General features: G+C 34.4%; 1 protein-coding gene across 3 annotated transcripts in view; it reads left to right on the top strand.

Moving 5' to 3' along the window:
- LOC105332492 (protein MON2 homolog) overlaps nt 1–16,322 on the top strand; it is a 129,459-nt gene extending 113,137 nt beyond the window's left edge. For all 3 annotated transcript variants that reach the window (XM_066082832.1, XM_066082830.1, XM_066082831.1), the window contains 7 exons: nt 7,860–7,977; nt 8,959–9,025; nt 10,168–10,228; nt 12,292–12,418; nt 12,794–12,998; nt 13,213–13,295; nt 15,089–16,322. In XM_066082832.1, coding sequence (XP_065938904.1) covers nt 7,860–7,977; nt 8,959–9,025; nt 10,168–10,228; nt 12,292–12,418; nt 12,794–12,998; nt 13,213–13,295; nt 15,089–15,252 — 825 coding nt within the window. In that variant the 3' untranslated portion in view covers nt 15,253–16,322. The remainder of the gene's footprint in view (nt 1–7,859; nt 7,978–8,958; nt 9,026–10,167; nt 10,229–12,291; nt 12,419–12,793; nt 12,999–13,212; nt 13,296–15,088) is intronic.
- The last annotated feature ends 904 nt before the right edge of the window (nt 16,323–17,226 follow it).

Genomic DNA, 17,226 nt, shown 5'->3' with positions numbered 1-17,226 from the left:
AATATTTTCTTTCCTTCGTGTGTTAATGAACTTTTTAATGATTTTATATCGTTTCCATAGTAATCAATTTTTTTTAATATAAAAATTCTATATATTTGTAGTAAAGAGTAATAAATTTTTCACACAAACACCATATCCCTTAGAGCCTCTCTCTCTCTCTCTCTCTCTCTCTCTCTCTCTCTCTCTCTCTCTCTCTCTCTCTCTCTCTCTCTCTCCGAAATATAAGACGTTTTTCTGGCTTTTTAATGATTTTGATATTTTAAATGGTAGGAAAACGTCAGATATTTTGGACTATCTCTCTTTCTCTCTCTCTCTCTCTCTCTCTCTCTCTCTCCAAAAAAATTCTCAGAGATAAATTAATTTAATGCATTATTGATAAACTTGACACATCCGTCTTATAAATAAATCTGATAATTTAGATTCTGAACATTGACATTGATGACAAAGCTTTTTTTTCATTCAGTTTTTTCCTACATCCGTGTGTGTGTGTGGGGGGGGGGGTGTAATGTATTTTTACTAGTTAGTGTACATAAAATTCTGTAAAGCTGGTTCGAATTCATGTTCATCATGGGGATTTAATTTCATTCATTTTTTTCAATAGTAGTTAATGAGACCCCTGTCCCTCTGTCTATTTTTATTTCTAACAAATATTGGCATTCTACAGGGATTAGAATTAAAGGCATGTTTGTTTAATAGCTCATTGTCAACACTTGTTTATAACTTGCCGTGACTTGTGAATTACCTGCGGAAAGAAAGAAGGTGTTAATGTCTTGCTATTTTTTCTTTATTAACCTAATTTCATATATTTGATTAAATCTTCTGAGAAAAGGTGTAAACATATGGTTTACTCTTCCAAAGTGTTTTTTTTATTATAGATTTGTTGAATTAAACAATTTGATGTAGTGGAATTTTCCTCCCCCCCCCTAAAAAAAAAATTATTTGTACATGTATATTATATGGATCATAATATTTTTCCATTCTTCACTTATTTTTACAATGCATTATGAATTAGCATTTCGTATAATAAAATTCCAATAGCTAGGTTGTCAACTCTTTTTGTTTGTGTTGTGAGGTGGAGATGGGTGGGGGAGGGGGGGATTGAGTTAATATGACATTGTGTCCTGCTATACAGGAACACCGTAAGAACCAAGGCCAGACAACTCCCAGACACACACAACAAGAGTTCCCCCGAGATTTAACAGTGTACACAGACCACCTTATAGAGGGTGATGTAACTGTATCAATAACACAGGGGGGCCAATGGTCACAATGAATTTACAACACCATGACATTCCACAAAATGTCCTCATTCATCTGAGACTTGAATTCTTACTTCTTCTAAATTTAACATTTTTTTTCTAAACAGAATATGTATATGCATATATAAAAGGTTGGGGGGAAGGGGGGTGGTAATGAAAGAAGGATGGGGGGGGGGTTAAAAAAATGTCTTCATGCAGTGGTGGGGACTACATAATGTTGTTTTATTAGTTTTATTAAAAGTATCTTTCTGATGTAATTTTTCTCTCTCTCTCTCTCTCTCTCTCTCTCTCTCTCTCTCTCTCTTTCTCTCTCTCATGTGTTGTTTTTTAGGGAGGGGGAGGGAAAGAAGAACTATACTACAAATACACAAAATGCTTGTCTTATTCTACCCACAATAGGAACACTAGCAATGTGATGCAACTTTATCTAGCTGACCTGGGAATATGTATATGCATATATAAAAGGTTGGGGGAAGGGGGGTGGTAATGAAAGAAGGATGGGGGGGGGGGGGTTAAAAAAAATGTCTTCATGCAGTGGTGGGGACTACATAATGTTGTTTTATTAGTTTTATTAAAAGTATCTTTCTGATGTAATTTCTCTCTCTCTCTCTCTCTCTCTCTCTCTCTCTTTCTCTCTCTCATGTGTTGTTTTTTAGGGAGGGGGAGGGAAAGAAGAACTATACTACAAATACACAAAATGCTTGTAATTTCTCTCTCTCTCTCTCTCTCTCTCTCTCTCTCTCTCTCTCTCTCTCTCTCTCTCTCTCTCTCTCATGTGTTGTTTTTTAGGGAGGGGGAGGGAAAGAAGAACTATACTACAAATACACAAAATGCTTGTAATTTCTCTCTCTCTCTCTCTCTCTCTCTCTCTCTCTCTCTCTCTCTCTCTCTCTCTCATGTGTTGTTTTTTAGGGAGGGGGAGGGAAAGAAGAACTATACTACAAATACACAAAATGCTTGTCTTATTCTACCCACAATAGGAACACTAGCAATGTGATGCAACTTTATCTAGCTGACCTGGGAAGTGTATATGAATAATCTTATGTCACTGTGTCCTTAAAGCAGGGGAAGAGGGGGCTGCAATCTTATGTAACCCTAGCCCTGCCTGGTTAACAATGGCTGATAACTGTGTGATGCAAGCTTATCTGGTGTCCCGGTGTAAACCAATACACAATGCTGTCTTTGGGGGGAGGCATAATTTTTACACATAGAGATACAATATTCTAACACTTACAGAATATATTAGAAAGAGCTTTTTGGTTAATAATTTCTGCAATTTTTTTGCAGTGCCAGAGAAATGCTCTCAGTTCTCTCGCATCAACCTAAGTAATTTAACAGAGATGGACTGGCGTAATAATGCTGGTAATTATGTTCTGTGCCGACTTCTTATACCTGTAGATGTTACGTGTTGATTCCAATTAATACACCTTTTATTACATCAGATGATCGGCAAAGAATCCTGGGTATTACATCATAATCCCCTTGCCTGATTATTTATAAGACAACAGATGGGAATTGGGCGGCTTTCCCAGACTTAATTTTCTCATCATTTCTTGGGCGTCTTAGACATCTGTTGAGTTGTGTCAGAATCCTAAAATATATAAGGTCAGAGAGATAGATGGACAAAGAATGAAAACAGAATAGAACAGAAAGGATAAAAAACGGACACAAGGAGGGACATGCAGACTCGATGAGAGAAAGAAAGGAGTCGGGTGATTAACAGAAAGGGGTTGATTAGAGAATAAAATGATATAGGGAGAAAGATGAAGAGACAGATGTGTAAAGCAGAGAGTGAAAGAAAGGAAAACAATCGGAGTAAAAAAGACATGAAATCTTCAAAAAAGAAGACAAAGATTTTTATGAATGAGAAAGGGACAATAAACATGCAGTGACGTACATGTACCAAATGTTTGAGATCTGATTAAGTATTTAAAATCGATTGCATTTCCTTTAAGTACGGGTATCTCACTTTATTTGATGAATATGCATGATAAGGGTTTTAACTTTAGCATTATTTACCATTCAATATTCTGAATTATTTAGATTGTAAAAAGTTTGCATATATAACTTAAGAAACAAAGTTTACTAATCTATTTGCAAGAAAGTTACTGTAAATTCCAAATTAAACGCGAGGAATTAATATCAGTGTAAAATCGTGAGAAGCACATCTGTTCTCACAGATTTTAAAATCTTACTTTTATTTTTTTGACGGATGTAAATTATTTGGAATTATGAAAATGATTTGTTGTTCGCGATTTTATACTCTCACGATCTAATGCAAAACAGCTGAATCGCGGAATTAAGCACCCGTGTAAAATAAGGAATCTACAGTATTTTTAAAATTTAGAAATTAAAATTACCAGTACCTTATTTATTCATCAATGAGTTTTAATGAGTGTGATAACTTGTTAAGAATTCATGTGTGAGAGCAGCCACCTCTCTAAACCATTAACCAGATCACATTGCACCATCAGTTTTACAGTCAGTGTATACATGTAAATGGCCGTCACAAACACATCCCTATCTGCCTTTAGTGTTGTTTTAATTAATGAATGAGGAAAATGCCTTTAGTTAATACTTCTTTTTTTTCGGGTGGGGGGGGGGGGTAACATAATAAGATGCTGTTGTAGCATAATTCTGTGCCTCCACAAAATATATTAGTTTTATTAAGTTGAACGTAGCCCAGGAATGATAAGTTACGTATGCAATACAACGTTGTTTACAGACGTTGTACAGTTTTTTAATCAGTGCAAGTATCTGTGAATTTAGAAAATGAGTCAATATTTGATTATACCCAGTAGTGGTTTAATGCATTGATTTTGATACAGTGTTAATTGGTTTGACCAAAAAATATTTGTGCAGTTGGTTGACAGTTGTGTATTTATATCAATTTAATGCTTTTGTAGTAAGATATTGTATTGCCTTAAAAAAAATACATTCTTTGAAACCTCTGTTATTATATTCAATTTTTTAAAAGTTATTTGTTTTCGTCTTACTAAAAACGTTCTTTCAGGTAAAAGAGATGATTTCTATTATTACATTATATATATTTTTCATAACTTTCACCTGTCTCAGTATCTAAGATATTTTGTATTTTTACAAGTTTGACACTGAGTATAAATAAACTTCTTGTCATTTATATATCATAATGTTCAAAATTAAACTTATGAGAGCTGGTTGTTGTTGTTGTTTGGTTTTCCACGCCTCACTGAATCAGATAATCTCTCAGGTTATTGAACTGTGGAAAAATAATCCCCCCTTTTTTGTTTGTTAAATCTTTTTTTCATTCTTGCACAATGTTGCCGAGTCTTAAAGCAGATTAGCGGAGATAATAGAACCGTTCCCCCAAAGTGAAACCACTCGACTGTATGTCAAAGGGCTTAATTCATTCAGCTTGGATTGTTTGTAAACTTTCACTGCCAATTTTTGTCTGTAGAAACAAATGACAATTAAGCCAAGGGAGGCTACTTGATGCAAAATAAAATAAGACAAAAAAATTGACTTTTTTCCAGACCCTCCCCCCCCCCCCCCCCCAAAAAAAAAAAAAATTCAGTACATGTATATGGAGGGAGAAAACATTGCATGTGGAGGAAGATCGGACTGAGCTAGATAGCGATTTCAATACAAAAAATTTGAAGGCTAAAATTTTGGCCCTTTACCCTTGCAAATATTTAAAAAATTAAAATTAATATATATAATACCTTTTCCGTCTTGAATTGGTCAATGAAAAATAGAAAGAGGAAAAGAGATTTTTGATGACTTTTAGGAGTAGAGGAGATGAATGAACATGAAATCAATAATTGATAACACAATCTACAAAATATGGATTTTGAATAAATTAATAATTTAAAAATGTAATACATTGTACTAATACATCTATATACCATACAATGATACTAGTTTTTTTCAATTGACCAAAACTTTGATTGTTTTTCCCAATTCAATTGCCAAAGGCAAAGACAAACTACTGAAAGATATAAATAAATCGGGGAATCATAAGATTTTACATTCTCCTTTGTTATACATGTACTGGTAGAAGTAGAAAAGGGGTTACAATTCATAATTTACAACCTTGTAACTTGTAAAGATCAAGAAAATTGCGTAAGAGAATGCTGTTATAAAGCTATAAACAACAGTAAGTGTGTCTTACTTGGGTACGGATCAGCCAGATACTGTGAAATCATTAAATTTCGTGGGGGCCAATTTTTGTGGATTGATTAAATTTTACAGGTTCGTTGGGACATAATTTCGTGTAATCTCATATACCTTCAAAAGGAAATGTGACTTACCCTGATTAATTTTAATATTTATAAAATTCGTGGAGTATGTTAATTTGTGGATGAGAGGTACCCAAGAATTCCACAAAAATTGAGCCACCACGAATCTAATGTTTCCACAGTAAATTCAACAGCATGACATGACCAAATTTATATTTATAAACTTGTAGAAGAAAAAAAACCTGTAAGCTGCAGTTGTTGAACTTCCGACCTTTAGTTTGTGTCTGATTGGATGACAACTTAATATAGTACGTTGTAGTTGTGGCTGTTAAGAAGAAATTGTGAAACCTCTGCCTTAAAATATCTTTGAAGATTCTTCATTGTTTTGTTTCCAGAAATTAGTAAGGAACCTAAATGGGGGTCAAAGTTTCTCACTAATATAGATTGTGAAAATCCTTGATAATCTTTTTTATTTCTGCCATGTCCATAATTTTATTGCTGGACTTCAGTGGTTATATATATAATGATTATGAAAAAAAGTTCTCCATATTTACACCTGTACCCATGTCATTTCCTGCCCTCTGTATCGTAGACTCTCAAAGTGTTGTAGTTTAGCAAGGTATAGCGAGGTCGTACAGGTAGGCAGTCTTGTATTAAACTACTGTCTGTCCCCTCTTTGCAGGTAATTAGTCTCCGAGGAGACTTAGAGAGAACAGTTACGTAAAGATGTATCAATTAGGAAGCCGTGCCATCATCCGATTGACAAAACTCAATTTTTCTCTCTCCATGATTTTGCTCTAATATTTCATAATTTCGTAATAATGGATATTAAGGGTGGCCGTACACCAGATTGCGTATTATTTGTACAGTGTATATTGATCAAAATTAATTCTCTTTTCTTTTTGATCACTATATCATGAGTTTGGGTATGTGTACATTAGTTGACAGTTTCATCACCAGCTCCATACCTTGAATATCTGAATATATTTTATGACCGTTGTTGAAGAATTGAGTTAAAAATAATGGAAGGACAACTTATATTTAGCTCACCTGAGCTGAAAGCTCAAGTGAGCTTAATTCTGATCACATTTTGTCTGTCGTCTGTCTGTCCCTAAACTTTTCATTCAACATCTTCTCCAGAACCACTGGGCCAATTTCAACCAAACTTTTTACGTAGGAATATTTAGTGTACAGTCTGTTAAAACCTTCTCAGAAACCAGTCAGCCAGGAGAGCTGAAACTTATGTGGAAGCATCCTCAGGTAGTGTAGATATCAGTTTTTTCTACCCTGGGGGTAGGATGGGGTCACAAGGGGGGGGGGACAAATTCTTACTTAGGAATATATAGAGAAAAAACTTAAAATCTTCTTTATAAAACCATAAGCCTAGAAAAGCTGTAGCTTAAATGAAAGCAACTTCAGATAGTATGGATTCAAATTCATTAAAATCAAAAAATTGAGGAGTACGGTGGAGCCACATTGGGGATATAGTTTCACAAAAGAAAAACATTTTAATTATTCACAAATACTGAAATGTTATCATATATATGGTTTAACTTATATGCAAGCATTTTGACATATTGCTGATTCTTTGAAATTGTATAGACTTTGGGCCTCACAAGGGGTTCAGAGTGTGATGTAGGTTTATATCCCATATATAAACAATTGTTAAGGATCTTTTTGAGACCTGCAATACTCAACATGTGATATGACTATAAAAGCATCCTCTTTGAAAAAGGACTTGATCATAAACACAAGAATATCTAGGGGGATGAATGGATTTTTATTTATACAGGATCTACATGTAATATACCACATTGTCCACATATATTTTATTATTCCTCCATTAACCTGATTTGTTATGCCTATTGGTGCTCAGATGAGCGATGTGGCCCATGGGCCAGTTGTTGAGGAGATAATATCAAATCTTTATGTTCCATTCATTAGTATTAGTTGATGCTCCATTAGAAACAAATGTAATACTATATCCATTTTAAACATTCTTCTGATCTTGAATTACCGTTGACAAACTTTATTCGCAATGCCATTATTTCGCCATATGCTGGTAAAAACTGGTTCGCAATGACTTATTTTCATGAGTAAGCCTTACATATACCTCTTTGTTATTACAACCATACAACAAGGGCTGGTTTGTGCCAAGAAAAATTCTCGCAAAATTTTCTTAGCCACAAATAAAGGTTCATTTACTGTAGATATGTTTACACATGCTAGCATAGTTCTAAATGAGTTAAAAATCCCTGTTCCTTCAGAAAGCTGGACTTCATGCTTCATCATTAATGTAATCTTTATGATTTTGTAGTGTTTACTCTATTTGAAGTTAATATATTCCTAATTCTGACCCTTCCTTCATTCTTTTTTTTTTCAGACGTTCCGCCTCCCCCTGAGTTACAAGTACACCTGTCCGTCTCCATCTACCTGGGTGCTGGTGATTAACTCTCTTCTGACTGTCCTGGGGGTGGGGTTACCTGTAGCCAGAAAGCAAGGTAAGTCTAATCATCTCTGTATTTCTGTAGATTCCTAATTAACTGCGAGGAATTAATATCTGGTGCGTAAAATCGTGAGAGACACCTTTCGCGGATTTTTAAATCTCGCTTTTATTCTCCAAGAGTTAAAAACTATAAGAAATAAGGATGGAAATTCCCTGATTGTGATTTTATATTTTCGCGATTTGATCGCGGAAATAAGTACTCGTGTAATATAAGGAATTTACATCATTTGTTCAATCATTCATTTAATAATGTCATCGACTAAATTTAAAGCAATACTTGCTGCAGTTGATATGTCGGAATTTTTTATTGTGAACTTTGTAATTTAAATTACAAGGTACTTGAATGACATAAAAGATTATAAATTTTTTTAACTTTATTAGTTTTTTTTTCTTAGGAAAGCTTTTTCGCGGCCTCAGTTGAAGCGAATTACATTAATGTCATCTTAAATACAAAAATGCGACTCCTCCCCTTTAACTTATAATATTGATGCCTTAGAATACAATTTTAATTAAACTCTTCACTGAATTTTTTAATGGAACTTTTTTTTTCAGAAAGACTGTAATTATTGGTTTTCAAAATTAATACTTGGAAGGCAGTTGTTCCTAGGTCTCTTTATATGAAAATGAAATCCAATTTCATTCATTGCACAAAGTCAGCCCCAAACATTGATAAAGATATACAGTAAAACTCAGTTATAGCTATGTCCTAGGGACCAATGGATTTTCTTAATTCATGAAGAAATTCATTATAAAAGTGTTTAATTTGGTTATTATTAACCTCCACGGGATGCAAATCAATTCACTATATCAGTTAATAACATTAAAACCATAAAATTTTTACCGGGGACTTAAAAAATCTTCGCTATATCCAAGAATTAGCTATATTCGTGTTCGTACTAAGAGAGTTTTACTGTTTTACCCGGTAGATTCTTAGTCAAAGCAATTTGAAGCTTATAAAATCAAGGGTTTATTTCAGGAGCAGCATTTCAAGACATGTGGGGGGAACTGGCCAGGACCTTGGAGGACTTCTTGTTTCCCAAACAGTGAGTCTCAACAAAGATTGGTAACTCTTGCTAATTAAAAGTACTGTTAGTAAGTCTCAACACAGATTCATGTGGTAACTCTTACTGCACCCAAGTTCTAGCTGTCAGAGACCAAACAGTATTCCGTATCAAAACACAGATTCATTTGGTAAGGCGAGAGAAATTTAATTTTTAGTTTTACGGATTTTGTTGTAAAAAATTTGGGTCGGAGAAGGGAAAAAAAAAAAACCAGTGGGCAAACTTTTATTAATCAAAATTACATATTATTTGCTTGAACTTAAAATATTAAGTTTAATTTGTCCACTATCCACTGTGTACTTTGTGTTTGTTTCAAGCCTTACTAAACTTGTTCAGGATAACATTTTCTTTGCTTTTCATAAAAACTTTGAAGCCAAACTATGCATGGCTGACCTCCATCTTAAATACTCCATGTTATAGAGACGCTTACACTTGATTTTAAAAGCTCCCTTTGTCAAATGTTTTGAATAGTTCAAATAAAATAAAGTAATTTTAAAACCAAGATCGGTCAAACTTGAAAATTCCGGAAAAATTTCCGTAGATACGGATTTTTTTCCATTTTTTTAGAAAATCGAAAAAATTGGGTCGGCGGATCTGTAAAACTAAAAATTTAATTTCAATCGCCTAACTCTTACTGCGCCCAAGTTCTGTCAGAGACCAAACAATATTCCGTATCAAAACACAGATTCATTTAGTAACTCTTACTGTGCCCAAGTTCTGTCAGAGACCAAACAATATTCGGTTGGAGATCCATCTCTTGGTTATACGATGTGTGAGGCTAACCAAATCCCCACCCAACCTCTTACTCATTCAATTTAATGTTCTTCAAAACAGCGAGTCTTTGCAAAACCTTTAAAAGCTCTCACTAAACTCAAGTATGTGAGTGCTGTATAAACAAGGTTATTGTTTTTTTGTCTGTTCAACATATAATCTTTGCTGGTTTGCTGGAGAAAAATGTCTGCAACTGAGAGTCATTCATTCATTCATTGAATGTAATGCATAAAATAAACATGATTTCATTTTCCGATCGTAGTCTCTCAGATGACCTGTAAGCCAATTTTTCATTGTTATTGCAGACAATTCTGTTGAAGATGATCTATAACTGTATTTTGCTTCTGTTGTAGACCCTCTCCATCTACCTTATCAATGGAGGATTTCCAGAGAGATGAAGCCATTGACTGCAAGGTTTGCACACTCCTGACTCAAATGTTAACCCAGTATCTTTTTTACTTATCTCATCTTCTATTAAAATAGTAGTAGGGGATAGGGGGGGGGGGGTGTAGGGATAGAAAAGGGGGGGGGGGGTCCTGTCCTCAATCACCTGTGGTATATACTTAAATAATGGTTTACATGTAAAGGACTATATATGGTTTGAGCCTAAAATGGCCCCCTAAAATGAACATTGTCATTTTACTGTAATTCTTTGTTTTATTTGTACAAATATACATTTGAAGTTTTTTCATAATTTTCATTTTGATTTTAGTGCCCACAATTTAAAAATATGACATAATAAAGTTAACCCTTTCCGGCCATTTTCTCATTTTTAGCATAAAACTGCTTGTTATACCCCCGCAAACGAAGTTTGGGGGGGTATATAGGAATCACCTTGTCCGTCCGTCCGTCCGTCCGTCCGTCTGTCCGTCTGTCTGTTCGATTCGTGTCCGGTCCATATCTTTCTTATGGAGAAACATTAGAAGTTTTTACTTCACACAAAGATTGCTTATGACTTAAGGGTGTGTCGTGACCTTGAACCAAGGTCATTCGGGCAAGGTCAAGGTCACTGGCAGAAAAAGTGCAAAATTCGTGTCCGGTCCATATCTTTCTTATGGAGAAACATTAGAAGTTCTTACTTCACACAAAGAATGCCTATGACCTAAGGGTGTGTCATGACCTTGAACCAAGGTCATTCGGGCAAGGTCAAGGTCACCAACAGAAAAAGTGCAAAATTCGTGTCCGGTCCATATCTTTTTTATGGAGAAACATTGGAAGTTTTAATTTCACACAAAGATTGCTGATGACCTTAGGGTGTGTCATGACCTTAACCCAAGGTCATTCGGGCAAGGTCAAGGTCACTGACAAAAAATTGCAAAATTCGTGTCCGGTCCATATCTTTTTAATGGAGAAACATTGGAAGTTCTTACTTCACACAAAGATTGCTCATGACCTAAGGGTGTATCATGACCTTGACCCAAGGTCATTTGGACAAGGTCAATGGCAGAAAAAAGTGCAAAATTCTTGTCTGGTCCATATCTTTCTTATGGAGAAACATTGGAAGTTCTCAGTTCACACAAAGATTGCTTATAAGCTAAGGGTTTGTCATGACCTTGACCCAAGGTCATTTGGGCAAGGTCAAGGTCACATGCAGAAAAAGTATTAAACTTGTGTCCAGTCCATATCTTTTTAATGGACAAATATTGGAAGTTCTTAATTCACATCTAGAATGCTTATAACCTGAGAGTATGTGATGACCTTGACCAAAGGTCAATTGAGGAAGTTTAAGGTCATTGTTTAAAAAAAATCGGGCTCAGTATACCAATAATTCAAAATGTTTATATTAAGTGGCTGCTTGACATGTGGAATTTCGTTTGATTCGAATCATGTTTGTTAACATACTTGCATTAACAGTTAACTTGAACTAAAATGGAATTTAAAGACATTAACAGTTTTCAAAAATAGAGCAGTTGTTATTTATAGAAAATGGACGATGAAATAGATTCATCCAATATTTTCTATAATAGAAAAAATACATCAGTTATGATTTTTCTTAGCGGGGGGTATCAATTGTGAGCTTGCTCACAGTACCTCTAGTTTTGAAACAGTTTTTCTTTAGGGAAACATCGAGCGACTGCTTGAACAAACAAAATATTTTCACCAAAGATGTATCTATCCAATACTTATAAGTGACAAAAAGTTCGTTCTTGTTCAAAGAGTCGCTCTATATTTCCCATTCAAAAAAAGATAAGAAAAATGTCCATTTTTGACTGATTTTGATTGAATTATAAAAATAGCGTCACTTCTGACGTCATGTACTGCCAGTGAGTGCATATAAATCAAATAAATAGGTGAAAAACATATTGTATGTCAACTCTTTTATGATATAACACAACAAATTAATGTAACTGAATCATTTTAAAATTAGCGAATTATGGGGGCCAAATTTGGCTAACATCATATATAGTTCTTTTTATTCTTTACATATTTATTCTTTTTAGTGTACTTTGATATATTAATATTTGTTCATACAACAGGTTATTCAGATGATCAGAGATGACATCCTGTCCTACTCCTCCACGATCCCTGCCGACTTTGTCAAACAGATCATGAAGCTCCTCAACAGGGGCTCCATCCACTCCACATCTTCTGACTCGTTCATAGGTCAGTGAAATTCTGTAAAGTCCTAATTAAACACGGGTAATAATACTTATGTTAAATGGAGAAAAAATATTCACTACACTTCTTTCGACTCCTGTATAGGTCAATGAGATACTGTCAATTCCTCTTTTAAAGCAGGGAATTATATTTTTCATGAAAAGTGCACATTTAAAGTTAATAGTCAGAGGCAATGCAAAAATGGGAAAGTAGAGAATTTTAGAGGGTAAGGTCTAAGTAAGATGATAAATTTGTAATTTTTTTATTAAAATTGACCAAACACAATTTCATATTTAGACACAGAGAATTTTAGAGGGTAAGGTCTAAGTAAGATGATAATTTTTTTTTATTAGAATTGACCAAACACAATTTCATATTTAGACACAGATTCCAGCAAAAAACTACGGGAAGAATTTGCCAAGACCTGCTTTGAAACCCTTCTCCAGTTCTCTTTCATCAACAAGTCTAAAGGTGAGGAGGGAGGAATAACCAAGATGGCGGTGATGTCACTTCTACAGCGGTGCCAGGAAGTGGTGCGTAAACACGTGGATGATGAACGACTCAGCGGAAAGTGTCCGCTTCCTAGGTACGGGGATCTGAGATCATAAGAGAGAGAGAGAGAAAAAAGAAGTTGTAAAAAGGCAACATTGAATACCTCACTGGGCTCGTAAATTGATTTGATAGTGATAATTTCTGTTTAGAGGCCGCAGATGCTTATCATGAGGAAGTCTGAACACTAAATTGATATCATTTTTGCATGTACCGTACAGCTTTAGCACATGACAATTTTTCTTCCACAGACCTCGGTTGGCTGAGATGGCCTCTGTCCTAAAGGCAATCACCACATTATTGAGGTCACTAAAGCAAGCCCCACCAGGAAACGGTCAGTTTAAAATGTACAGGTTTTAGGTGATTTTACTCATGGTCAATTTGTTTTTACCATTTAAAAAAAAGCAGGATAATGTTTTGCATCTCGAGACCAAATGTTGTGTGATCAATATATTCAAAACACATTTAACTAGGTATGCTTTTACTTTTAAAGCAAAAGTAACCTCCTTTTGATCTTGAAGTCAAAAGATCAGGGGTCAAGATTCAAACCAATCGAGACACCAACCAGTAGACTATGTGTTCCATCGATAACTTAAGAACCATTTGATTGCTTGTTTGGGAGTATGATAACCTCTGTTGAATTTTAGGTCAGAAGGTCAATATTAAATAACTTCAAATTTCTCCGACCATAGAAAGATCTTGATAACCCTTTATTCACTCAGCACCTCAGAGAGTGTTTATGAATTGTGTGAATTGATATGAATTTTTATACCCCCGCTCCGAAGGAGAGGGGGTATACTGTTTTACCCTTGTGTGTCTCTCTGTCTGTCCGTCTGTCCTTCTGTCTGTCTGTCCGTCCGTAACAAAAATTTCTGTTGCATTTATCTCAGCAACTATTTATCGCAGATGCTTGAAATTTTTACACAGTGTTTGTTAAGGCATGCCATATTGTGGGATATATTTTTGTACCAATCGGACGTCAACTTCCTGTTAAATGACGACTTTGTTTATTTTTAGCAAAAATTTTCAAACAAACTTTTGTCAAAGATTTCTCAGCAACTGTTTATCGCAGATGCTTGAAATTTTTACACAGTATTTGTATAGGCATGCCATATTGTGGGATATATTTTTGTACCAATCAGATGTTAACTTCATGTTAAATGATGACTTTGTTTATTTTTAGCAAAAATTTTCAAACAAATTTTTGTCAAAGAATTCTCAGCAACTGTTTATCGCAGATGCTTGAAATTTTTACACTGTATTTGTATAGGCATGTCATATTGTGGGATATATTTTTGTACCAATCAGACGTCAACTTCCTGTTAAATGACGACTTTGTTTATTTTAAGCAAAAATTTTCAAACAAATTTTTGTCAAAGATATCTCAGCAACTGTTTATCGCAGATGCTTGAAATTTTAACACACTATTTGTTTTGGCATGCCTGGATATTGTGGGATACATTTTTGTATCAATCGGACGTCAACTTCCTGTTAAATAATGACTTTTTTTTTGGCCAAAATTTTCAAACAAATTTTCATCAAAGATTTCTCAGCAGCTATTTATCGCAGATGCTTGAAATTTTTACACAGTGTTTGTTAAGGCATGCCATATCGTGGGATATATTTTTGTACCAATCGGACGTCAACTTCCTGTTAAATGAGTACTTTGTTTATTTTTAGCCAAAATTTTCAAACACAATGGGATGCCAGCTTTCAGTTAAATGTCGACTTATCACTAGTGAGCATTGGCTCACAGATATCTTGTTTTTTTTAGTAATGAAAATCAGAAATTGATTCTGTTAAATTCTTATTTTAATATATCAAGATTTTTAAGATAAATAAATTCCTCTGAAGTACCAAAACAGTCTGAAATGAAGAATCATGTCACATGTTACATGTTTTAATGGTAGCCAAAGTTATGAGTTCATAGGTCATAGGTTTTTTGGTAGTCCCGCTTTTTTCATTTTTACAAATGCACATGAAAATACATGTATATGTCGTGTATAAAGTTGATTGAGATGTAAATTTGTGGGTATATGGTGATATTCAATAAACTTGGGAACACTTAACTACCACAAACAACGATGATACAACAATATTCAATTTGCTTTGCTTTATGTTTTGTAGTAGAGAAACCAGTCTGGAAACTGGTTCTCCAGCTGTATCCTTGTCTGGTGGACTGTACCACCTCCCCCTCTCCCAGCGTATGTAAGGCACTCAGGGACGCCCTCCACGAGTATGCTGACCTTCTCTCACCCCCGGCAACTGTCATCACCAACGGGACAACCTGACACCTGATCAAACCACCAGGAACAAAGTCAGACCAGGCCAGGAGCTTGAGTGGAGTCACCCATGTCGTGGTGGTAGGGTTTAGTCATGTGATAGTCATGTGACCATACAAGAGGATAGACATTTGTTTTGTGATGGAATGAGAACTTGATCAAGATTGAGACTTGATAAAGAAGAAAGTTTGGACCAGGTCTTTTGTTTTATTGACATATTCATTTCATACACACCGTATTTATCAAGGACGATAGCTGTTGCATTAAAAATGTTAAATATTTTTTGTTAATATATTATTGTATGGAGTGCTTGAACATTCATTTAAATGTAGCATGCTAGTCTTGGAATGCATCTTCAGAAAATGGATTACAAGGGGCTTCTACTGCATTTACTTGATCACAAGAAATATAGTGATTGGTTGTGCGTGTTCTTGTTACTCCATCATAAAATGACTGGGGGATCTGGTGTTGAACGTATCATTATTCAACAGTTCTTCATTGCAATTTTGAATAGATAATTACCGATAGTACCATATACATATATTGCTGATATATGTAGACTTCAATGATGTCTGAAATACACAAATCAAGCATATTTTTTTATATGATTCTTTATTTAACAGATTGCTAGCAGAATAAAATAATATTTATATCATTCAATGCATATTTCACAAGCTTTTAACAACTATGAGCTTCTATTATGGCTCTGACTGGGAGATAAACAAAATTACATATTTTTTGTTGCTAGGCTAGAATAGTCTGTTTGGCAAAAATAATGTCCACTGTATACATTTGTTTAGAAACTGGTTGATTTCAATGTACATCTTATATTTTTTAAAAGTATGAGATAAATTTTTGATTGAAGAGGCTTATCTGATACCATTAAAATCGAATTTCAAAACCAAAAGTCAACATAGTTGGTGATATGTGATGTGTTGAAGTATATATCTTAATAAATGTTATTTATACTATCCTAGATTTTAGGATTTTTTTTGTATTGACAGTAATATTATACATTGTGAATTTGTTTATATAGAAAATCTATTTTGCTTACTGATAGATAAATAATAACTTAGCTTTATTGACTTGCTACAATTACTATTTTTTTCTGAGTTTAGGTGTTTTTCAAAGAAAGCCCTTTATTTTAAGGTTTAAGAGATCACCTATGTTTGAACAAACAGCAAGAGGCCTGTGGGACAGATAGCTCGCCTGTGTGTCTCTCAGCTTTACAATTGGTATGACAACACACGTCTTAAAGGCTTAGTTAATACATATTTGATTCGTACAAACCGTAAGTTTAGGGTCCTCTCCATTCCATGACTTTTTATACAAATCGTCACACCATTGCATTTTAACTGCATTAACTTGTTTATAATATCAACATATTTGTGTCTTACTTTGTAGCACAGGTGATGTGGTATTTATTAGCTTGCTTCTGCAACAATGTCACCAATTCTATTATCTTTGTATTCAAAAGAAGATATTCAAATTATTAATAAAAGTTTTTTACATTTTAATGATAATCTTTGAACCCCTATTTAGAGTTCTATCGTGCGTCCCAGGAGTCATTGTTGGTACCATGTATTATGAAGCTAATGTTTAAGTTTTAGTTCTACTTGCTTTTAGGGTTCTTCAGGAGACTTAAGATAATCTGTACTCTCTCATTCAATTTTCATAATATATTATACTGTAATTCCATTGAATAAACCCAAATAAACTTCAATTAATTTAAGTTGTTCAGATGGTCCCAGAGAAGAAAAAAGTTTTAAAATTTAACATTGCAGAAATAGACGACAGAGCTCTCTGAGGTTTTTTTTTCAGCTCAGGTGAATCAAAGTTTAAACTTCATTCAATGCACATTTCCCCAATTATGTGCTTCATTTTTTAGCTCACCTGAGCCAAAGGCTCAAGTGAGCTTTTCTGATCACAATTTGTCCGTTGTCTGTCGTCGTTGTCGTTGTTGTTGTCGTCGTCGTTGTAAAC

This window comes from Magallana gigas, chromosome 4, assembly GCF_963853765.1.
Source record: "Magallana gigas chromosome 4, xbMagGiga1.1, whole genome shotgun sequence".
Lineage (NCBI taxonomy): Eukaryota > Metazoa > Mollusca > Bivalvia > Ostreida > Ostreidae > Magallana > Magallana gigas.
The sequence above is the reverse complement of the archived record's forward strand: the minus strand, read 5'-3'. Positions and strand labels throughout refer to the sequence as shown.